The 25,564-nt window shown below is 43.1% G+C and overlaps 1 protein-coding gene across 1 annotated transcript in view; it reads left to right on the forward strand.

The window, feature by feature from the left end:
• SPATA17 (spermatogenesis associated 17) overlaps positions 1-25,564 on the forward strand; it is a 164,811-nt gene that overhangs the window by 71,208 nt on the left and 68,039 nt on the right. The window contains 2 exon segments of the mRNA XM_084783343.1: positions 1,482-1,605; positions 22,557-22,763. Of these exon segments, the coding sequence (XP_084639469.1) occupies positions 1,482-1,605; positions 22,557-22,763 (331 nt within the window).

Genomic DNA, 25,564 nt, shown 5'->3' on the forward strand with positions numbered 1-25,564 from the left:
AAGGACAAAGAAAGGTCACCAGTTCCTCTAACTCCTGGTTCTTTGTCAAAAAGTGGACACAGTTAATGAGGTTTGTTTGGTATAGAACAAATTCGCAGACACAGACAGAGATGCTTTCAATGGAAACAAATTTGTTTGGCTTTACCAGGTTACTTAGCGATTAATAATAGCCTTGAGATGCAGCCAGAGGTCATTGTACCAGCTTGCCAACACAACCTGAATGTGCAGCTAGCCCAGGTGATGGGTGCCGAAGCCCCCCAAATACCATCATAAAGGAAAACAGGCTTTTTTCTGCCTCCTTTTCTCATATTAAATAAGCAATTTTCAAGGGAAGGGTGGCAAAATGGGGGCCATGCCACTCCAAGTAATTCATTTATTTTGCAATTTAATCTTATGTTGAAAAAAATTGCTCTGCTACAGTAGCCTAGCATGGTGATTTTTAAACGTCAGAGTGCCTCATAAGTAACCTTGTGTAAAGTATTAGTAGCCTGTAACAAGGAATTTCAATAGAAAATTTACCAGACATTTAGGTAGCAAAGAGAATCCTTTTGTTTTATTTTATTTTTTTCGACTGTCTCCTTTTAGTTTATATATGTGCATGTGTGTGTGTGTGTGTGTGTGTGTGTGTGTGTGTGTGTGTGTGTAACAATGGCTGAGGTGATGTATTTGAAATTTTACGTAAAGTAGACATAAGTTATATATCTATTTTAAAAATAAAACAGCAGTATTAAAATGCTGCTCTGACATGAGTGATAAATCTGTTCAATGAAAACAAAAGATGTAGCCTTTCTTCCTTATTTGATAATATCATGTCCTATTCAGAAGCTATTTATCACACAGTATAATTTAAAGCTTATGTTTTTATTTATATTTCTTAGACATATACATAAATGAGATTTTTCATTATTTTAGTGGAATTTTTCCTTATAAAAATTTATCATAACCTAATCCTTTATTTAAGTTATTTATATAAGTAAATAAAATGTCAATTTTTTAGATGCAGGATAATATATGCAATTTTATCAGTATTAGGTGAGCTATTAACTGAAGTAAACAGAATCAATTAAGCATGTAAAAAATCTGACTGGTATGCAAAATAAAAAGTAGACATTTGTAAATACAAATGAAAACTTAAGAGTCACATCCTTCTTGGAATGTTTAATATTTCCAGAATAGCTAATCTTCCACAAAGAGGTGATGTAGAAAGCCACTCACTCTGCATTGAATTCTGACATTTCCTCTGCCGCTGTATTAATTATAACATGTGTGCATTTGGTGTTGAAAACTCCATCATGACAAGTCCCATAAACATTGTCTAACAGCGCAGAGATTTCCACAGAATTCACAGGCAAGATAAATTGCACCCTTGATTCTGATGGATGTGGGTGATCATTGCCCCTCAAAAAACTTGATTATCATCAGTGAAAGAATTAGGGAATCAACAGATGTCATCAGAGTAACTGCTGGCAATTTTGATGCAGGGAGGCTTTGGAGGAGTTTGCAGAGATGAAAGAGAGAGAAGAGAGGAAGGCTCGCCTGGAACAGGAAGAGAAGCTAAGAGATCAGCAAGCCTGCAAGATGCATTACCTGCTCAGCACAAAGCAGGTTAGTGTACCTGTGCCTGGCAGCTCCCGTGAGCCTCTTAGACCCCTACCCTGACAGAGATAAACTAGCAGGCTGAATAGGACACGACTTGTTGAAAAGATACCACAAAGACACTACTTCGAGTTCAATTTCGTGCTTCTGTGTAGGTGTGCACGGGCACCATGATTGGTCTGTGACAGTGCTTCATAGCGGCAGCTGCTGAGGCACTGGCAGAAAGGTCCAAGTCAGCAGCATATAACACAACATGAAGGGCGTAACCTCGCCTTCAAAACTCATTCCGAGTGGCCTATTGTTGTGTTGTGAATTGATCAAGAGCTAGCAAGTTATTAAGCTGAGCTGGCTTTCAGGTTTTCTCTTTTAATTGAAAGAATGTTGAGATTAAGCCCATTTTCTAAATTTTGATGGAAGGTGTCAGATAAAGCTTTTGAACAGATTGCATCAGCTTCGTATGGAAAGCTCAGTGTGGAATTTAGAATACTTAGAAGTTTATTCTCATACTTCAGATTTTGTTACAGCTACTGAGAAAGAATACATTGTACATAGAATATTCTGCCCAGAGAAATGTGCCTTTAAAGCATGAACTGATTGGCAGATGGCTTAGTGGGTAAAAGTACTTGCCACCAAGCCTGGTGACCTGGGTCCAGTCCCCAAAACCCTGAGAGTAGAAAGAGGTAGCTGGCGCCTTTTATTTATTTTAGTTATTAACAAGAGTTAATCTGAGATCCCTACACTGGCGTCTCCATGTTGTGCCCTCTTCACTTTCACTTTACACGGTGCCGTTGATGTTAAGGAGTTGCAGGTGAAACTGTGTCAGAGCTTCTCCCTCAGAAAAACATTTCAAAACTGTCAGAAATTTCATTGGCTCTGGCAATTTGGTATATGAAATTATAGTGATCTAACTATAAGTAACTGAAGAGATGAAAGGATGACCATTGACCCTGTGGAGATGTGCCCCTCCCCCCAGCTTCTTGGTGATAAAATCAAAGAGTGATACTGTCTTACTGTCCAATCTGTTCATTTGTCCATAAGATTGGATGTGCTGCCAGACGATTCTGGAAAACACACGCCTTCCCTTCGTTCCCACTAGATCTGTCCTGCTTCCTTTAATCAGTATTTGTCATCATAACATAAAAGAAGTAGAGTCTGAAGACTGCAGAGATTTGCTCCACTGAATATGATTCCTCCTTAGCCTGTTAGTCTGAGTGCCATGTGTGCGTGCTCCTCCATTGGTGCTGGGCTGGGAGTGCAGGGCTTGTAAGTCTATGCTAACCGAGCCTTGGCCCTAGGGCGTGCCCAGCCTCCTCCTCTCAGACTGCTGTCACAGGACTTTCTTAGTAGGAGAAAACTGCTATCTGCAAGTATTTTAAGATGAATACCACTTTCAGTTTTGTTTTTACTGAAACAACGAATTTTAAATGCTTCCCCTGCATAAGAAACAAAACCACACACTTCTATGTGAGTATTGCTACTCACTTGCCTTAATGACTTGGCTGTTGGGTGGAAGTTGAACTCTAGATTTAAAAATATTCTTAGTTGGTTTGGGTTAATTCTCCTGGACTGCTTACTGCAGGGGCTTTCAACGTCAAAAGACTGGTGTTTTAACTGTGAGTCACAAGTGTAAGTTGTTTTTGTGAGACGTTTATTTATATACGAACAGCTTTGTTGAACTATGTAAAAAATGTAGCATTTCTGTAGGGGACATAGTTTATTGGAAGTTTCAATAATTTAGTAACTATATTAAAATGTGTTGTCCACTGTTAATTTTGGCATTAAATTCCTATAGTTCTAGTGTAGCTTAGCATAGTTAGCAGATGTAGAACATTAGTCAGGCAGATAATGCTTGAAAAACACTGAAGAGCTTTGCAAAATGATGTTTGTTAACTCAGATACAGGTACTGCTGTTCAATGGAGAATAACCTTGGACTGATTATGCTGCTATAGTGATGTTTGCTGACACGGTTTAAACCGAGCCCTACGCCTATCTTAGTGTGAATCAGATGTATGTTTTTAAATAGTTTGAGAAGCTATTCATAATTTTATTATTGTTATCTCATCTTTATTCAAGCAAATATGTTTGTGCTAATAGGAGTTACATAAGTAAATAACTAATATTGCAATGAGCGAATTAATAGACCCCTGAGGGCTTTATTAATTAAAAAGTTCAAGTCATAGTAAAGCATCTTTTTTATATGTTTATTTCAATCAGAAAGCTGAACATGGCAACTCATTTGCATAAATAATCAATCACCATTTACTAGTAGTAATAAGGTTAATTTGTTGCTGCAGACATAACAGGATTAGTCAATTATATTTCCTAGAAAATACTATTTGTTATGCACTCGCCACCTGTAAAGCAGGACTGTGTTTAACGTCCTTACTAAATGAACACATCAAAAAACCTTTGTCCCTGTAAAATTTTTTGAAAGGAAAGCTAATTTTACTTGATTTGAATAAAGTAGAATGCAAGCAATGCCTCCATTTGTAAATTTAATTTATCTTTCTGCAAAGATTGATTATTTAATAAAGTTATTTATTTTGATTCAGGAACCAGTCAAACCAAATCTAATGTATACAGGGCACACTTCCTTTGAAGAAAATCTCATTTCAGATTTGTTTTATTCCGAAGAAACTGACTTTCATTCCTTTGCCCTTGTTCTCAGTAATAAATTATGCTGTCTGCTCCACCTACTGGTGGATGTGTGCAAAGGCCTGTTGTTGGGCTCACTAAAGGAAAACATTGTTTCCTGCCGCTCAGCGATGGCCCAGGGATCTGAGTGACAACAGCTAGCGCTGTGAGATGAACATTACTCTACATAACCGTCCATTGCAGTCAGTGATGTGTTAGGGAGTTACCCCTTTTTCCTGTTAACATGATCGTAGAACAGATGTGTAAACAATGTGGATCAATCAGTCTAATGGCATATTTTATTTTGTGGCATTTGATAGTTAACACGTTTAAATAAAAGTGAAAAGTATTATAGAAACAGTTTTTTGTTCTCATTTATATAAAATTTTGATATTTTTCCTTCTTCTGACAATTTTTATATGAGGACAAAAGTAATTCTTGTCATTTTGTGATTTTTTAAAAAGCCCTTTGCTGTGAACATTATTGACAAGCTATAATTTGTTATACTTGAATATTTGAAAAAAATCAAATGTGTGCAGTCATCTTTTGCTCAAAACCATACCAAACTGAATTTATATAAAGAAGAAATATATTTTAATTAAAACTTAAACTTGACCTAGTCATAGTAAACAGATAGCCTGTTAAATGGGAAACATGTTTAGAAGACAAAGATTATAAGGTTATAATATTAACTAGAAATATTTAATTTCCAAATCACGTATTACATTCCATCCTGACAGTGAGCCTATAGGTTCTCTGCTTGTGTACACCAAGGACTTAGTATGCAGCATGTGCCACGGAAAGATGGCAGTCTCTGTGTGCACATGCCATGGTTGCACGTGCAGTTGTGTGGGTGCCCCTGCGTCGGCTGTCTTGTGAATTGGGAACACTGTACTTATACAGGCTTCTCAGTAGACAAGTATAGAGTACCCAGCTGTCGTGCGAAGCTTGGGGCAGTGATGCTCAGGTCAGCTGGTAGTGGGCAGCACACATTTTATGCCTGTGGGTCATTTACTCAGCAGCAGGCTGGCTCTTTGTGGTTACCTGGCTGCACCTTTTCTCTTTGCTGTATTTTCATCAAGTGTTTTTTTCACTTTCTATATCTCCTCTGCCTTCCATTTTATTGCGTGCAAAGCAATGGCAATGTTCTCTAAAACTACTTTTAGTTAAGTATTTTACTCATTATTCCTGTGTATTTACTACAGTCAGAGTAATCTTTCAAAAATGCCATTGTTTCATTTCCATTTGAAGTTTGTAAACCTTGAAGGTTCCGTGTCCTATGTTTGATAAAATCCTTTTATAGCCACAGATTAGCAGAGCTCTCTCACCTGTCCAGAGAAGTTTCTTTATGCAATTGGTGACAGTTAGTGCAGATACTCACAGCTGATGAAAGCGTAGAAAAGAAATGTCTGGGGAGTGCTCAGCCACAAAGGGATCTCTGTATCACACTCCCTTCCCTCAACACTCAGGGCACATGGAAGAGTCAGCAGAAAGATTGTAAGAGCTAGGGGTCAGGGAGCACTGGAGTGAAGCAAGTGTCATCTGAGCGTGACAGGACCCTTGCACTCCTCACCACAGCTGGAGCCGCCTGTAGCACACCTGTGCAAGACCAAGCCAGTCACATTCTAGTGTGGAGGGGAGAAGGGCTCAGACGCAACCCCTAGCTCAGGAGCCTTCAGTGGCAGATGGCTGTTGGGGAGGGACAGCCAGTTTTAAGGGTACGACCCCTAGCTGGCCAACCACGCTTCATGGAGCCCACAACCATGTGTGTATGTGTACACAGACTGAACCTGATGGGATATTAAAATAATAATAATAATAATAATAATAATAATAATAATAATAATAATAATAAATGACAAAAGAACATAAAGGTGGGAAGGGGGTTGGAGGATCTGGGAGGAGTTGGGGGTGGACATGCTCAAGATACTTTGTATGCATTTATGAAAATTTCAAAGAATTAATAAAAGTATATTTAAAACAATCCTTCCTTTTCAGCGTAAACATTGACAACCCTCCGCTCTCTCCTCCGCCCTGCCTACTGTGTCTTTTCTTCCTTTGCTCCTCAGTGTGGTCATCCCATCACAGCCTGACATTCTAGTCAAGAAAAGCTCACCACAAGGATTTCCTTGCACGTGGATGAAGCTGACTACTTCTCACAGCTAGCTGTAGTCTGGATATCCGAGTCCTGCTCTCACCACAAAGGGAGCTTCTCACAGCCTCCCACCAGCACTGACCTTTCCCATTCCTCCACTGTTAAAGACATTTCCTCCCTCCTATTAAACTATCAATGAAGTATATTAACTGGTCAGCTGTCCTTATTAGTGTAGATTGGTGAAAACTGATAGAACATTAAAGTTCATAAGAGGAAAGGGGAAGAAACATCTGCCAGAGCCGGAGGACAAGAATGTAACAATGCGGGAGACTCAGAGTTGGTGGCAAGCGATCTCGGTATGTCAGAATGCTTAAGGAATCCGGGGACCATCCAGGCACCAAAAAGAGAATGAGTCAGACACAGGTCTGTCAGTCATTTTGGAGGGCTCACCACAACGTAATTAATGTCATAAGCCATATTACACGCGTTCTTCTTTTATTTGCTTTCTGAATCATATCTTCCCAGCTACTGATTCTAAATTCCTTCATGGCCTGTAATTTTGTTATGGTAAATATCTGCAGGAGCAGAAGAGGGCTTGATGCTAAGACAGGTTGATAAAGGAATGGTTGTTTTGCATGGTAGCTTTTGGAGGGTTGTGGGGAAAGGCTCTCACTGTATACATAGCCTAGGCTGTTCTGTAACTCACTGTGTTGCCCAGACTGATATTGAAATCACAGCCTTAGCCTCCCCAGGGGCGGGAATGACAGAGACCAACCATCATGCTGGACATGGGAGGTAGCATTCTCCATCTCGCATGAACAGGTGCGTACTGGATTTAGCTAACAAGGAGGGAATGGCATGGGATTGAGAAGGCTACAATTCTCTCCCCCCTCTTCCAAAAGAAGGTTAAAAATTTAAAAATGAGTCTGTTCATGGATATACTTGAGCTTAAATTAGCTCCATGATGTTGGGACATTCACAGTAGAACTCAGTCCCTGGAAGCTGTCAGTTCACCAAGTGAAGCCTACATGCAAGGCACTCCATCCCAGCCTCTGAGCATCCCAAGAGAAGTGCTCCTCCAGCAAACTCTTCCTACAGACAGGTGTGCAGACAGCCCATGGACATCGATGGAAAAGCTAGAGCCTTTGTGCAAAGGGATAACAAAGCCATGCATAACTTAGGCAGCTACGGCAATTCCTGTGCACAACTGGAGCCATTTTATCACATTTGTCTATCTCTGCATACTTATCTTTAGAATGTTCTGTGAAGCAGCAGTTATCTTTACAGTGACTAAAATATTATCCTCATGATGTTTTCCCATTTGAGTGGTTGGCAGTAGTATTCTTTCAAGAAGACTGTGCCCCAGGTAAAAGACTGACCTCCAACCTCTGGAGGCAGTTCAAGGAGAAGGCTCTAAGCCTCGCCATTCTCTTTGCATCCCACTGAGCAGTGTGTGCCAGAATTTACCCTGTCTGTCTTTCCACACCGTTAGCAGCCTCTGTTCCAAAGGACCAAAGAATGAACTAACAGGAAAATTAATTCAGCACTAGCTTTTATACTTACACCCTCCCTGTTTAATGTTAATATGTAATTCTAATCATATTGCAATTCATGGAAAAGGACAATTGTTATTTATCCCCAATTCTCATTAAGTAGAAAGAATTAAGTGGGAGAAAAGTTATCAGCAAATTATCCCCTTCTCTGCTCTCTTCTCTTTGTCTTAACTACCACATGCATCTAAGAGATTCAGGCAAAAGCATGGACAGAGGCAAAAGAACAACCAGAAGCCACCGAAGAAAGACAGAGCTGTAGGAAACTATATATTTTTCAAAATACAATGCTAAAGAGTATTTTTAAATGGCTTCTTTAGGAAGACATCATAAAAGTTTGCTTTTTGTGATTAAAAATGAAATTCTGTCATAGACCCGAAGCTGACATGATTTTGGAACCCATTTAAAGAAACGTGTTGTATTACTTTTTAAATTATGTGTCTGTGGAGGGGTAGTATGTGATGTGAACAGGAGCAGTGGTGCCCTTGGAGGCCCAGGACTTTAGGCGCTCCAGAGCTGAAGTTTTAGGTAATATAATTGTAGGTGCTTGGGATGTAGCTCGGTGGGCGAGCCCCTGCCTCCCACTTCTTAGACGCTGGGTTCAATTTCCAGCAATGAAAAGAAGAAAAAATGAGGCAAGGAGCGGTGAGGAGGAGGAAGAGAGTGAAGAAGAGGGTAGACAGAGGAAGGGGTGAAAGAGGAAGAAATTATTAGAATCGTGTATGGTTTCAAATTCATATAAATATTAAAAGTTCAATGGTGTTCAGCCACTCACCGCTTCAAATATAACTACTTTGATTAACTGCTTGACCCAGAGCTATAATATTTGTTCTTTATGTTTTGACAATAATTTTGTTACACCTTCTGAAGTGACAAGAGAATTACTCATTCTCTCCTCTAGCAATATTAATCAAAAATTTTATTTCTCTGGAAAGGTTGCATGATGTATTGTATCTGTTATACCTTGGACTGCCTCCCCCTTCTTTCCTTTAAAAAAATGCAGAGTCTCATGATCTCACAATGTAGCCCTGGCTGGTGTGGAATTTACTGTGTGGACCAAGCTGGCCTGGGAGTCACAGAGATCTGCCTGCCTCTGCCTCCTGAGTGCTGGGATTAAAGGTGTGTGCCACCAGACACTCATTTTTTTTTTTTAAAAAGGATAGATCTCTCATTTTTAGATAGGAAATGATGAGAGTTGAATTCTGTCCGTATAATTCAGTGGCTATTGGAATGATTTCCCTGAGTAGCTTCAGGCCTGTGTGTTGCAGAATGTGCCTCTCTGGCTGGCATGCACACACTTTCAGAGCCATACTGCAGTGCAGCCTACGGGGCATCCGCTCTCCTGGCTGAGTCTGCACAGGAGCGGAATGCTGTTCCTGGGAGCTACTGCTATGTGAGGATCAAGTGTATTTGGAAACAATAAAATTTGTCAGTATTGCTACCAAACCCAAGTTAAACATAAACCCTCTTCATCCCCTTTTCAGATTGATCCCAAACACAGAGAAATGACCACCCCTCCCATACCTTAACATATAGAGTCAATGGTGTTAAATACTTTTACTACTTTTCCCTTTAACAAATTCATACTTGTCCTTCATTTGCTAATTATGTATACATATATGTGTGTATCAGAAAACTCTGAATAATTAAAGTAATACAGTTTACACCTGATCTAACTAAAAGGCCAAGCAATAGATACATCTGTATATATATAGATGTGTGTATGTATATATACATATACATGCCTATATGTATACATATGTACATATCTTTCAGTGCTGGAGACTAAACCCAGGGTTTCTTCCATACTACGCACATGCTCTGACCCTGACAATGTCTTCAGCCTCTGTAGCTCTTACATCACTACGTTAAATGACTACGTTAAATTATGCATTTATTTACATAGCCATATTAAAGTTAATAGTCCTGCCAGCTATGCATGAACATTCAAAATGTTAAATTCCCCCTAATCTGTGAAGGCAAATTTCCTGTTTCCTCGGTTTACACTTTAGAGCAGCACTGGCCTTCGTCCTTGCAGCCACGCCTACCTCTTACAGTGTCGGTGGACCCATAAAGGGGGGCACTAAGGCTCCCCCTTCTTTGCTGTTTTATGAGTCAGCATTTGCTTGTGTGGCTCTGAACTCGCATTGACCCTAATGACTCTATCTCCTGGTACTGATATCCCCATGTAGGCACTAGCATATTTCATCTGTTTCCTAACCCTGACTTGCAAGGATTCAAGACAAGTAAAGCAGTTTAGGTTTTAACCCTAATCACTCAGTACTACTACCTTGAATCAAAAACATAAAAATTATTTGAAATCTATAATGGCTTTGAACATTCTGTCTGTGTCTGCACAATATATTTTTGTGAGTTTTTTCATGGTCTAGTTATTACTAGTGTAGTAGTTTGTATCCCAACCTCCTCCCCTCCAGCCCCTCTCCGCACTTCTCCTCCGCACCTTGTTCACTCCTCCTCCGCTTCTGCTGAGAACAGGACAGGCCTTCCTTGGATAGCAACCAAACATTTCAAGTTGCAGTAAGAACCTCCCCTCACAGCTAGACAAGGCAAGCAAGGACGAGGGAAAGGGTCCCAGAAGTCAGCAGCAGAGTCAGAGACAGCCCCTGTTCCCACAAGAAGACCAGGCTACGCTACCATAAGATGCATGCAGAGGGGCTAGCTAGATCAGTCCTATGAAGGGTCCCTGATGGTCACCTCAGTCTCTGGGAGCCCCTGGGAGCCCCTGGGAGCCCCTGGGAGCCCCTGGGAGCCCCTGGGAGCCCCTGGGAGCCCCTGGGAGCCCCTGGGAGCCCCTGGGGGCCCAGGATTAGTTAGTTCTGTGGTTTTCTTTTGTGAGGTTTCTCTTCTTTCTTTTTTCTTTCCTTCTGTCCTTTCTTTCTTTCTTTTCTTTTTCTTTTTTTGGTTTTGGTTTTGGTTTTGTTTTTTGAGACAGGGTTTCTCTGTGGAGCCCTGGCTGTCCTGGACTTACTTTGTAGACCACAGAGTCCACTCAAACTCACAGAGATCTGCCTGCCTCTGATTCCCCTAGTGCTGGGATTACAGGCGTATGTTACTGTGCCTGGCTCTTTTGTGAGTTTTTAAAAAGGCAAATATTGTATATAAAGAACAGACGGAGGGGCAGCTAACACCATTAGAAATTCTAGACAGGCCAAAACAAGACAAGCCATACACCAGTCAGAGGAAACCTGAAATTCACATTGGTCTAGCTATCTTCAAAAACATTCTCTCTTGATTGGACAGGGCAGAAAAAGGAGCCGCCTCAAGGGTACACTCCTGGGCAGTGGGAAGCGTGCTCTGAACCTTCCTGTTGGCTGAAAGCAAGTCCTGCAGAGCGCACCCAATACCATAGCCCTCTCCTATACTATAGATGTTAAGTCATCAGCTCCTTCAAACATGGAGCAGTGGGGGCAGGGGAAAATCAACTTGACTTGTGAACTTGTCTCAAGCAGAAGGCAAGCATAGGTTTCTGAGCCCATGGGGACAGCTTTAAGGCAATGTATTTATCTCCTCAGAAAGAGCCCTTTAGAGAGAAGCAGAGATGTAATTGCCATCTGAGTATTTTTTTATCTCTGCTGTTCTAGGCAGCAGCTGTAATTCTAAAACAAATGAAATTCATTCAATATATACAAGTGACTGAGATTGAAAACGAAGTAAAGAAATGTGTCTTTGGCATTGTACTCTCGAATTAGTTACCAATAATTCTTTTAACTAGTAATATTCATGTTAGTGAAAAAGATGGATTCCCCCCCCCCATGACAGAAATGGACTGTTTGTTGGTGTATTCAGCACCATCTTCCGCGCCAATCCATTTGATAGCAGAAGGGAGGCAGGATCCTTGCCAGGGACCTGCGATGGACTAACTGAGGTAGACCCTTGGCTCAGAAAGGAGAGGAAGGTGTCAGACCCTGAACACAAACACCTTTCCCTACTGGAGCTCAGAAGCAGAGAGAGATGGAAGTGCTGGACACCGTCAGTAATGGCTTTGATTCTGTGAGCCCATGATTTCTCCTACTTCTCCTCAAGCAAAGCAAAGAAATCAGCCCGTTGCTGCACACTGGAAGGGAAGTAGGGAAGTATCTCTTCCCATGGTCAGGTTGGCATCCCAGAGGAGGGATGCTGGGGCGAACCACGGCTGGAGCACCATCTGCACCCACACTGAAAACTCCTCACTGAGCCAGTGACGTCAGAGATGAGCATCAGCGAGAACAGAATGAAAAAGGCGTGCTTTCCACTTACTGCAATGACAGGCATGGCAGAGAGTTGGCTAGTGGAGGCTGTTTACACTACCAGAAATGTATACGTGTTCCCAAAATAGCCACATGGGGGAGAAAGCCTGAAAAGCTAGGAGATGAAAACAGCCAAACATGTGGATGGTTAAAAGAAAGTAAGGCGGTGGGATGGAAGGCGGGAGGCTGAGCTTTCAAGTAAGAGGAGAGACTAGCGTCCTCGTGAAGAAGGGGTAAAGAGAGGCCTGTTCGTGCGACTGTGAGGAGAATTACTATGTCTGAGTACCCCAGTACTCTGACTGTTCTTCCCTGACAGCCCCAGAGGCTTCGCCAGGAGGGCTGGTCCACTGCCACTAAAGGTCTGCTGTCAACAAACCACTGTTCTATTGGACAGTTTTCATTTCTCCTTCACATTTGTAGGGGGCATTGACAAGGGGGATTCTGATCCGTGACTGCCCACCCCCTTGAAACTTAAATATTTTGTTCTAGTTTCTTCCTTCCCTCCCTCCCATCCTTCCTTCCTTTTTATTTCTTTCCTTTTCTATCTCTCTTCTTCCCTCTTTCTCTCATCCACCAATCTCTCCCCTTTTCTTTTTCCCTTCCTTCCTTCATTTCTGGCATTATGGCTCTTCTCAGCCTGTTGCTACCATAACTGCACGTGGGGACAAAAACATGGCAATAGTAAAAGCAGAGACATTTATATATACAAATGACCAAAACTTAAACCAAAATCAAATACACCCGAGTCCAAGCTGTTTCTGGTGGTGCTTGCCTGTGTTGCACTGTGAGACTTTATTGCAGTCATGGCTCTGAGTACACAACACTGAGACCTGGCGGTGGCATGCCCTCACACAGTGCTGCAGCCATGGCTCTGAGCACACAACACTGAGGCCTGGCGGTGGCATGCCCTCACACAGTGCTACGGCTGTGGCTCTGAGTACACAACACTGAGACCTGGCGGTGGCATGCCCTCACACAGTGCTGCGGCCGTGGCTCTGAGCACACAACACTGAGGCCTGGCGGTGGCATGCCCTCACACAGTGCTGCAGCCGTGGCTCTGAGTACACAACACTGAGACCTGGCGGTGGCATGCCCTCACACAGTGCTGCGGCTGTGGCTCTGAGCACACAACACTGAGGCCTGGCGGTGGCATGCCCTCACACAGTGCTGTGGCCGTGGCTCTGAGCACACAACACTGAGACCTGGCGGTGGCATGCCCTCACACAGTGCTGCGGCCGTGGCTCTGAGCACACAACACTGAGGCCTGGCGGTGGCATGCCCTCACACAGTGCTACGGCTGTGGCTCTGAGCACACAACACTGAGGCCTGGCGGTGGCATGCCCTCACACAGTGCTACGGCTGTGGCTCTGAGCACACAACACTGAGGCCTGGCGGTGGCATGCCCTCACACAGTGCTGCAGCCGTGGCTCTGAGTACACAACACTGAGGCCTGGCGGTGGCATGCCCTCACACAGTGCAGTGCCAGCGAGTAAGCCTGAGGAAAACTTGCAGTCATTATCTCTTCAGATGTTTCTCTCATCCTTTTTTGCAGTTTCTCACCTCATTTATAGTACAACATGCTACACATTTTATAGGTGCCCACAGCTCTTGGACGGTCTGCCCCACTTTTGCTTTGCTTTTCCAGTTTTGCAATTTACCTTGACATAACAGAGATTCTTTCCTCAGTCAGATCCAGTCTCCTAGCGTGCCTGTCAGAGGTGTTCTTCATTGCTGTTCGAGCACTGTCTGCCGTGGTCCGTTGTCTGCTGAAGTTGGTCATGTGCTCTGAGCACAGTAGTCAGTGTTGTGGGATTCTTGGTGTGGTCATTCTCACATTTACGACATAGCTGAGTTTAATGTTTATGAATAAATTGCTCTCTCCATGCCCACTACTCTGTGTGTGCTTGTGTGAGTGTGTGCGTGGGTGCATGTACATGCGCATGTGTGTGAGTGCGTGTGTGTGTGAGTGCGTGTGTGTGTGTGTGTGAGTGCACGTGTGTGCATGCATGTGTGTGTACATGCATGTGTGTGTGAGTGTGTGTGTGTGTGATATACACACGCATGTGTGCTTCATGCTGTGGTCAGAGGACAGCCTTGGATGTTTGTCTTCATCTCTCACTCTGTCTGAGAGCGTCTCTTTGTAGTTCACCAGGCTAACTGGCCTGCACACTTCTTAGGGTTCTCCTGTATCTGGCTCCCATCTCTCTGTGATTCTCTTTAAATTGTAGTTTTTGCCAGTGTTTTCATGGTCTCTTCTGGGCTTTCTCCTGAGTTTACCTTTTAAAGGAGATATTAAAATCAGGAAATTTCAAATCTGTGGTCAAGTTAAATTTGAATTCTCATCCTTCTGAAGATCATCCTTGGCAGTAGCCTTGTGCCCAGTGGCTGGCTTGATGCTCTCCGACTGTTTGCTATAACTTCCCCCTCCCCCACTTAAGTTATTCTCTTGGTCTCAATGCCTTTCTTCCATTTTTATTTCAAAATTCAACTTAGCATTAGAACAAATTCAGATATGTTTGCCATAGAAATTCAGTTCCCAAACCATGCTCTGTATCTCTGATAACAGGGACAGGAAAATAGGCACCATTAGCTAGCTGTGTTGCAGTAAGTCATAGAAAGTCTTTCAAGTTCTAACATCTTCTAAGACTTGGCTCCTGGGGACAAAAAGCATTTTCCATCTCTGCGCATACCTTAGATTGGGCAAGTTGGTAGGTGTTCTATAATCATTGATTTTAATTAACACTATGGAATATTATATTTAAATTTCTTCTAATTAACATTTCACAGGAAATGTTCTAATAATATTGATGAGAATAGCAAAGTCACTTCTGAAAATCCACAGCCTTTTTTTTTAACTTAGTGAAAGTAGCTATTTAAAAATATTTCTCTCTGATTATGTAATAATAAAATGTCACACCTTTGTTTTTTCTCCTTTAAGAAATACTTGAGGAAAACAAAAATTTCTCCAGAATAAAACAGGCATAACTCAGTATCTAGGGGCTGCTTCTGGGGCAGAGGGGATCTCTGGGATGTCTCTCTCTCCCTGCACCAAAGCGCTCAGGGTCCTAGAGATCTTCTCCACATAAGTCTAGGCCCAGGGGCACTGGGTCTCCTCCAGATGCAGAGCCGAATGCAGCCCTACTGCACCCCTGAGTTCCTCGGAAGGAATGCCCACCACATGAGCATGCAAGCCATGACAGCAGTGCAAAATAGCCCCTGAATGCTGCTGTCTAAGGCTTGAAGTCCCACGTGTCCCCTTCAGGTCACGGTGGTGACTTCTAAGGTTGGCTTTAACAAGGCTTCACACTAATTTGAATGAAAACCTTTCAAAAATTTGCTTTCTTCTTTTCTCTCTGCTCTTTCCCTTTCTTCCCTTCTCTTTCTTTTTGTTCCTGTTCAGTTCAGTCCTGCTGGGGATGGGGGCATCTAAGGACAGAAGGTAGTGCCTGGCGTATGATAAGCAAAGGCCCCAGCTCAGAACTACAGTGACAAAGCGCTACAGAAGGAGGTCTGTGTGAAACATATTGGGTTCCTCAGGGGTGTTTATGGGGAGGGGGTGGTGGGGTTTTGTTTTGTTTTGGTATTTTGGTTTGGTTTGGTTTGGTTTGGTTTCTCTTGACAGGGGTTCTCTGTTTAGTCCTGGGTATCTGGAAACTCACTTTGTGTAGGTCAGGCTGGCCTCAAACTCAGAGATACACCTGCCTCTGCCTCCCAAGTTCTGGGATTAAAGGCCTGGCTGGGTTCCTAAGCTTTAAGCAAATATGCTTTAAAAAGATAAGAGAGGAGTAGCTACTAAAACCACCAGGACCCCAAATTCTCTTAATCAAAGTAAAATGAACTGCAAGTTTGTGTAGTTAGTGATGCTTAGCTTTTTATTTGCTTTACATCAGGATGCTCATGCCACACCTAGTGATGAGTACAGGCTGAGATGCAGGAGAAATTCAGCTGCTATAGCTGAGAAGTGACCAGGTCCTCAGCAGGATCAGTCAGGTGTGCCATAGCCTCCTACATGCTGTGCTGCAGCTGCATGGCAATGGCCGTCGAGTACCAGCGACACAGTTACTTGCTGAGTGGGGTCTTTGTAAATCTCTAGCACAAGGACATCTGCTAGCTATGATGACACGTCTTGCCACTGTTGGTTCAGCAGTCTACACAATGGTCAATATTTCACTCACAGCTCTCAGGACTGCTTTTACTTTTCCAGTCACTACAACTCTTTGCTACTGTATCTCTTTCAAATGGTGTCTGCTTATAATTTAGTTCAGAAGCATATTTTAGGTAGACCTCCTTTGAGAAGTGTGCACCAATCGCAGTGTTCACAGATTTTTAAATCAAGAGGCCTGAAAATAGTTTTAGATTTTGTCCTTTTTTATGATAATCGGTGACTTCTATTTGCTAAGTGACTTGAGTGACTGCTGTTTAAAAAAAGGGTGAAGTATTTGAGCTAGCCTGTTCACCTCTGTTCACTCCTGGATGTGAGCTAGCCTGTTCACCTCTGTTCACTCCTGGATGTGAGCTAGCCTGTTCACCTCTGTTCACTCCTGGCTCTGAGCTAGCCTGTTCACCTCTGTTCACTTCTGGATGTGAGCTAGCCTGTTCACCTCTGTTCACTCCTGGATGTGAGCTAGCCTGTTCACCTCTGTTCACTCCTGGCTCTGAGCTAGCCTGTTCACCTCTGTTCACTTCTGGATGTGAGCTAGCCTGTTCACCTCTGTTCATTCCTGGCTCTGAGCTAGCCTGTTCACCTCTGTTCACTCCTGGATGTGAGCTAGCCTGTTCACCTCTGTTCACTCCTGGCTCTGAGCTAGCCTGTTCACCTCTGTTCACTTCTGGATGTGAGCTAGCCTGTTCACCTCTGTTCACTCCTGGATGTGAGCTAGCCTGTTCACCTCTGTTCACTCCTGGCTCTGAGCTAGCCTGTTCACCTCTGTTCACTTCTGGATGTGAGCTAGCCTGTTCACCTCTGTTCATTCCTGGCTCTGAGCTAGCCTGTTCACCTCTGTTCACTCCTGGATGTGAGCTAGCCTGTTCACCTCTGTTCACTCCTGGCTCTGAGCTAGCCTGTTCACCTCTGTTCACTTCTGGATGTGAGCTAGCCTGTTCACCTCTGTTCACTCCTGGATGTGAGCTAGCCTGTTCACCTCTGTTCACTCCTGGCTCTGAGCTAGCCTGTTCACCTCTGTTCACTTCTGGATGTGAGCTAGCCTGTTCACCTCTGTTCATTCCTGGATGTGAGCTAGCCTGTTCACCTCTGTTCACTCCTGGATGTGAGCTAGCCTCTTCCCCTCTGTTCACTCCTAGATGTGAGCTAGCCTGTTCACCTCCATTCACTCCTGGCTCTGAGCTAGCCTGTTCACCTCTGTTCACTCCTGGAATAAGCAGCTCCCAAGTCTGGGCAAATGGCGGTCTCTCCCGGTGCAGCCTGACACTGACACATCAGAGCTGTGATGTGGGAGTCTGAGGCCTCCATGTCTAGTTTCACAGTCTGCTCAGCTCACAGAAATGTGTTCTGAGAGGAAACCTCAATAACAAAGAAAGGAGAGAAAGGTAGACTGCAGCCTCCCTCAGGCACACAGGAAACAAAGGTGCGTGTAGGGAGCCACATCACACACACCCTGAGACAGCACAGCAGGCACTCCATGTAAGCAAGCACAGGCTTTGCTTTCAGATCAGTTACACCTTTAAATGCTATCCCACCTAGCACTTAAGCATAAGAATAAAGGCTGAGGAGAAAGGAGCCTGCTGATAGATTGTTAGAAATATGGAATAGTTCAAAATATTAATGTAAGGCTAAGGGTGACTGGGTAACAAATGGTACATTTGCTCATCGCTCAACCTGACATAATTAATATTCCAGGTCATGCTTAAGTTCCCATGATGGACGGTCTGAAGGGGAGAATTCTGGAAAAATATATATCTATTATAGAACTCATTGCTTTTTTTTTTTTTTTTGACCAGTCAGAATCACAGCCTTAAAAAAAATCAGCTTTCACACCTCATTTGCCGTCTTCACCACTGGGCCACCAGTCAGCAGGCCGGCCTGTTGCAGAGAGGTCAGTGGGAAGCTATTAGCAGAGGCCCCTCCTGAGAGCTCCAGGTCTTATTGAGTTGAATGTTAGCATGACAGTACTGCAAATAACTCAGGTGTAGGCTTTTTCTTTTTCTTTCTCTTTTTTCAAACAGTTAGCACAGATTTCCCCATAGTGTTGGTCACTCTAGGAAATTATTGCTGAAAATGAAGTCCCCAAAGCTGCCGTGGCAGTGGCCCTTCTAGGTTGTGAAAAATGGAGAAAGTAGAAAATATGGCATAGTCCCTGGGGTTCCTGTGGCTTTTGTGACTCACAGCAAAACATTCTTCTTAACCAGGTGGATCATGGAATGTGGCCTTTGAGACAATCATAAAGTTTTAAGTTTTCCTTAAAGAAACAGCAATTAAATGGCTACTATAGCAATCAATAGGGCATTTGCTTGCCGTGACGATCCAGGAGGGCAGACACTGAGGTAAGCTAGCTAGTGTATTAATTTCCAAAGTACCGACACCTTGAAGATTTTAAATGATACATTTGAAATTCAATTAAAATGTATCTTCTATCTATATTTGATTTAAATTGCAAAGAGAATACACATGAGGAGGTCTCTAAGTTGCACAGTATAATTTAAGAAAGCTATCATGTCTCTAGGTCTATTTGCATTTCCCATCTTGCCTATATATACACGTGCGTGCAAATGCACGAGGAGATCAAGATTCCTAATGGGGCAAAGTTAATACAGATGCCAGCAGTTATTCATGCCAATGGGGATTTTAAATGGTAAATTACAACCTTTAACTAAGTTGTATGAATCTCACAACTTAATTTATAAGGTTGTGGAAATTTCGACAATAAATTAAATTAACAGATTTCCAATTAGACTGTCACCAACAAAAATGGCATTTATTCTCTTGTATCTTTTTCAGAGAGTATATAATAGTTATTTCATGTCAAAATCATATTTTTAATCTATCATTTGTTCCTTCTCATTCTCAGCACATTTTGACCTAGAAAAGTACTCTAAAACCCATCCAAAAACTTACCCTTTGGTTGAGTGGCCACTAAAGCTATTGTAGGTATACATACATGCTCCTGGGCTGTCATTTTCTTTTTTCATGTATCCACTCACTTTGTGTTTTCTATAATAGCAAAAGTGTGTTACTTAAAAGAAAATGCATTCTAAAACATAGCATCATACTAAGGGTAAATATCAAAGAAGAACCAATTTGAAAATAGTTTTAGGACTGGAGAGATGGCTCAGAGGTTAAGAGCACTGACTGCTTCCAGAGGCCCTGAGTTCAATTCCCAGCAACCACATGGTGACTTGCAACAAACATCTATAATGTGATCTGATGCCCTCTTCTGGCCTGCAGATGTACATGCAGGTGGAGGACTGTATAATAATAAATAAATCTTTTTTTAAAAATAGTTTTAGACATAAAATGTGTTTGTGTTAACTTTATTTTATATACAATAAATTTTTACCCTTAATTGAAAAGTATAAAAGGTTAAATTTAAGGTGACTCAAGCAGGTCTATCCTTGGGGTCTTTGAAAGTAAAGTTAACAATGTGTTAGAGAAAAGGTGCTGCATCTGTCAATTCCTTTGGTTCAAGTCTTTACTCACGTAACGTCAGTGCTTTGGAGAACTAGAGTAAAGCAGAATTTGATGCACTTTTCTGGTGTTTGCTGTCCTTGCAGAGTGCTTGGATTCATTTTTTTGAGTATATGCTGCAAACCTTATACCCCAAGGCTGCCAAAATACCTGAAGCACTGTCCGTGCTCACCACCTGCTTGTTGTGGAAAATGGAAACACAAAGATAACCACGAAGCTGAGAGTTATGTGATAGGTAATGGTAGAGCACAGTGACGCTTCCAAGTCGCTAGTAAGGGAGAATCGGGGGCAAGGTGGGCTGGGTGTAGGATAGAGGTGAGCAGTTGCTGATGTGTTGCTTAGAAATGTAAACTTCTCTTGGGCAGCTGTTCAGAGACAGCTGTCCTAGCTAATGTCCCTGGCCTGCAGCTTCTCTGAGGTACCATATGACCGTGGATGTTTATGAGGAAATCACAGCATAAAAGCCTATTTCTTTTAGGAATAAAAGAAAAGTTTAATACATTCTTTATATAGTTCAGTGTCTACAAAGCCACCAACCACTTCATCCTTGAAAATTTCATGCTTCCTTACAAATGTGAATTTGCATGAGGGATGTTTATACATACATATATATATATATATGTCTACATATTTTGATTATGGTTCTATGGAAATCAAATATCACTAAAATATAGTTATATCAAAGTGTAGGCTTCTGTGCCGTCTGTGACTTGAGTAACATGAGGTTTATAGAAAATGGGCATCTGCTACACTTGGATTTCACATTTGTCACACACGCGTCTGTGCAGCCTCTATAGCAAGGCAGATGCTGTGCTAAGATTATTCTGATGCCCTGTATGAAGAGTCAGCCGTAGAGCAGCCAGGGTAACATGACACTGCAGAAGCAGGACGCCCATGTGCCCATCAAGTGCAGAGTTGGCGTGATAAAAATATCCTGTATGGGTATGAAATCAGAGTGATTATTCAAGTGTAGGACTTTTAAAAAACACCATGTGCTCACATGGGGGGCGTGGCAGAAGCCAGCCAGGCTGCCCTGCCCTGCCACGTGTGGGGTGGGCATCACTACAAGCAATGAATATGTGATGGAGAGGTGGGAAAGATGCAAGAGCTGAGCTCTGCCTGCACTGTGGAGAGAGGTAGAATTGGAGACACGACGTGAGGAAGGGTTGAGATCAGCAGTGGAACATGCCCTCGCCCAGTGCAGTCAGCAGGGTGCTATGCAGCAGCCAGGAACATATGCAGATTCAGGCCCAGCTCCCAACACACTGCCAGGCTGCAGTATTGCCCTGGCTCTGGGCGATGATGGAGTCCTGAGGTGAGGAATGGTGTCCTTTCTGGATTGGACCTCCTCAGAGGACCGCTGTAGCCCATGATGCCACAAGAGGCCATATTGGTGTCTGCGGTCCATGCTGTCCCAGTCAGTGATGAAGCCTGAGGCCCATGTGGATGTGTGCGGCCTGTACCACTGACTGGAGCCTTGCTGCCTCAGGGGCCCATGTTGGTGGGACTGGCCTGTGTGGCCTCCTGAGGCCATGCTGATGTCTGTGGTCCATGAAGCCACTGAGGGCCATGTGTGTGGGTCCATGTTCCTGATACAGCAGACAGCTGTGACCCATGTCTGTGGTCCATGTTGCCACCCAAAGCCATGTGGGTATCTGTGGTTCATGCTGTTGCCTGAAGCCATGCCAGTGTACGTGGGCCATACAGCCCCTGGGGTCCATATTGAAGTGGTGCACCCCTCCTGGGGCCATGCGGATGTCCATGGCCCATGTTAACACGTAATGCCATATTGATGTGAGTGGCCTGTGTGGCCACCTGAGGCCTTGTTGAAGGTCCATGGATCTGGCTTCGTCTGAGGGCCTTGAATGGACCCAGGGTCCTACTGCAGCCAGAGGCTGTGTTAGTGCTCTGAGCTATGGACAGAAATGCGTGGAAGCCCATGGTCCGTACCACTGACTGTAAAGAGCAAGGAAGGCATTGTTGCAGAGGTGTCGGGGACTGCCGGCACTCACTGAGAAGGAGGATATGGACCAACCCTGGAACAACTTCTCTCTGCCTCCCAACCCACCAAGCGAGTAACTAAATAGGAAGCCATTGGAGAGAACTTTTAAAAAGTGTGACAAGGATGCTGAGGATAGCTCTTCATAATTGATGGCTTCTGGCTGGGGTGTGGGATGGGAGGACTCAGTTCTATTTAAGGGACAGGCTACTGAGAATCTGACTACTCCAGTGAGTACATAGTTATCACCAATTGGATGTTTTAATTTTAATTTTAATTTTTGGGGCATTGGTCACGAAGGTGGGGCAGGGCAGACATGAAAGGACTTGGAAATGAGTGTGATGAGCTTTATGATGTCAGATTCCCAAAGAATAAACATATTGTGTTGGGAAAAATGCCATTTGGGTGCATAGTGATCAGTAATTCAAATAATCAAGTATTTATTGATTACATAATTAATACCCTAAACTTGTTCAAACATTGCACATTTGCCTTCATGTAAATGAAGATATGGCTTACTGGTACAGTTTAAAACAGATTATATTTGTTAAAGATGCAAGATGGATGGCTTAATTAAGATCCCTCTATCATTTTTCCTCATACAATTTCAGATTGAAATTTTAAAACACTCACTCTGCAGTCCTGAAAGTTGCTAAGATTATTAATCTAAACAAATTCTCCTCTGGTACAGCCACCCCAATTGAGCACCAAAGCTGTGGTTTAAAATATTTCTCCCTTTAAATGGATAAAAATGTAATTTCACATGCAAATTAAAGCAAGTGTGTTCTTTAGGTTCCAGGTGTATTCAATTCACCTTTCCGAAAACAGCCCGACCCATGGGAGCTGCGGCTGCAGAAGACAAAGCCTGCAATGCGCCAGAGGGCCCCTGTGGCAAAGAGCCGGTCCTACCAGAGCCTCAGCAGCTGGCTGGAGTGCACCAGCGCCCGCTCCTTCCCGCGTTCGCCAAGTCTGCCGCCCATCGACAGGAAGCAGTGTCAGGTACCGGCTCAGCCCGTCATGGTGCTTTATCCTCACTCCTCTCCTAGCCTCTTACTGTGGTAAAGGGTGCATATTGTGACATCCGTTAATGTCACCCAAAATATCCAAAGAACTGTCCATGTTAGCATCAAGTCAGGTAATGCTGCTGAGTGACCACTGCTGGCTGTCACCCTCACACAGACTCCTTCTGTCTTACCAACCTCAGCCTCTTCAAAACATTCTCCAGTTCTGTTGTCCTTCATCCCAGCATGGCCTATTTCACTTATCACAGTGCCCTTAAGGCCCCTCAGAACGTGTCAGGATGTCACTCCTTTATAAACTATATTCACATAATTCCATTGTGTGTGTATATATATATATATATATATATATATATATATATATATATATATATATATATATATATATATATATATATATGCCCAACTCTTTGTTCATTCGTGTCTCAAAAAATATCATCACTTTTTTTGTTAGCTTCATTAAAAACACCTCCCAAATCTAATAGCATGTTTTTGACCACACACTACACACTACTGTGTGAAACAGCTTGCATGTTTTCTTCCATCCCAGGAGAGGCCTTTTTACTCTTTCCATGTGTTATATGATTAAAAATACTTTGTTTTGGGGAGTAAAATTTTTCTTATGAAGACAACTTTAAATAAGAAACATGCCATTTTAAAGTGGTTGGCAGAGAAGTTGTTAAGTGGCCTCCCGGTGTGTTACACATTGTACCGAGTATGGATTTAGACCATGTGGTGCTGTTGAAACCTAGTACTGCTGGAAATGCATTTAGGTGCTATACAGCTGACTTGATATAACCTGTCATCAGAAGATACACATATTTTATCAACCATTTCAAATGTGGCTTTCATTTGAGTCATTTAAAAAAGGCCAGCCTGAGAATTGGAGATGCTCCAAAGATTTACACTCCAAAGGCAGGAAATCTTGACTCTATCTGGAGTTAGGTGGGAAAGTTGTTCCTGGACTGCGGAGCAGACTTGGAGAAAGGGAAGGACACTTGTCACAATCCAGAGAGTCCCAGAAGGGACAGCTCTGTGAGCCCTTTGTTGTTTCAACTGCAGGAGACAGCTGCCAACAGCTCGTATCAACCTGCAGCTGGGGTGGATCTGACTCTGCCAGTTAAACCTCTGTGCATTGGCTCCTTGCACAAGTAAAGGCTTAAACAAAAGTGTGTTTGCCTTTCCATAGCATCTCTAGGTCAGTACCTCTGCCTCTACTTCTCTTAGGAATGCAGTCAGGAGTCCATCAGACCGTGGCTTCCTCTGAAGGCTTGAGTGGGCTGTAGGGATAGGGAGGCGAGGAGATCTTCTTGGTTGGTTCCTTCATCTGCGTGGCTAGTTGTTGCCATGTTATTGCCCTTCCTCACAGTGTCCACTCCGCAAAGTTGCCATATAGCATGGCTGCTGGTTTCCCTCCAAGGGAACCATCTCAAAGAAAGAGGGAGGAAGTTCTCAAAGTCAGAAGCTGGAGCTGATACCCATGGTGTTTGCCTGTTCTGTTTACTCAGTACGAGTAGGCTTGTTTCCACCAAGGATAAGAGACCGGATCGCATGAAGCAGGGCCTACTGGGGACAGCTTAGAGACCACCTTTCCCTGTCTGACACTGTGTTGGCCTCCCAATCAGACCTCCTTCACTCTATGGTGTTAAAACCTTCCCTACACTGCTTATCTGCTATGTATCTCTGTTCTCTGTAATTATGCCCTCAGTTACCTTTACTTACATACTTTACTCTCTTAAAACTACTAACAAAATAAATGCTGTAACTGAAATGTTTACAACATTTTAGAGGAAATTGTAAAACATCTCTACTGATACATACATTCTATTCACGTCTCACGTCTTCCTCTTTTTTCTTGCTTTTCTCTCATTTAATTTTTAGCCATTTTCTTTTCTTCCCTTCTTCCCTGCATCCTCTCCGTCGTGAACCCTCTCTTTCTCTGCACATGCTCTTCCATCATGTTCTTTCTCACCTCCTTTCTTCTTCCATCTTTCTTTAATGTTTTCCCTCTATTCTTTTTCTGCCAGTCTTGTTTCTTCCCTGTGTCCTCTCTTACCTTTTTCCTCACGGCTTTCTTTTCATTCACAGTAGGACTGCTTTGTGTCTGTTGCCTGAGCCACGTTTCCTTTATTCTCTTAAGACTGCCAGACGCTAGAGTCTGAACACAGCATTTGGAATTTGGAAGGGTATTTCTTGAATGTATGGGACAACTCTACTAAGTTAAAAAAAAAAGCTTCATTATTAAACTTTGATTAAACACTTTTAAAATAAAGGATAACTATACAATACATTGATGGTAGAACAGAAATAAATTTAGTTTCATAACCAAGGCCTGGGTGGAGGCAAGGAAAATTAAATACTGTGAAGTTACAGCTGAGAACACAAAGAGGAACCGTAAGGTCAGGTTAAGGTGGACACACATTCCAGAGGTTGTTACGTGTGGTGGCAATAAAAATACCTAAAATTTGAAGTTATATCCAAAGTGTAGCAGTCTGTGTCACTTCAGGAAGGAGTGGGACAGGATATGCCTGAAATCCTAAAGGGGCAACAAGGAGTCAGCAGATGTCAAGTTTAAACCAAGGAGGTGCCCCATTGAGCTTAAAGGCAGAGTGCAGGTGTGTGAGACTGAAGCCGGGGAGAGGGACATGGTGGCAAGAAGGTCACAGGAGAGGGCGCTAACCAGGCTCCCCTATCCTCAAGGGAGCTACTAAACTCCAACTGAGGGTCAGGGAGGCTAAGGTAGATGGGTGTGTTTGCATTCTAACCGAGGCTTAAAGCGTC

This window comes from Acomys minous, assembly GCF_964271855.1.
Source record: "Acomys minous genome assembly, chromosome: 1".
Classification (NCBI taxonomy): domain Eukaryota; kingdom Metazoa; phylum Chordata; class Mammalia; order Rodentia; family Muridae; genus Acomys; species Acomys minous.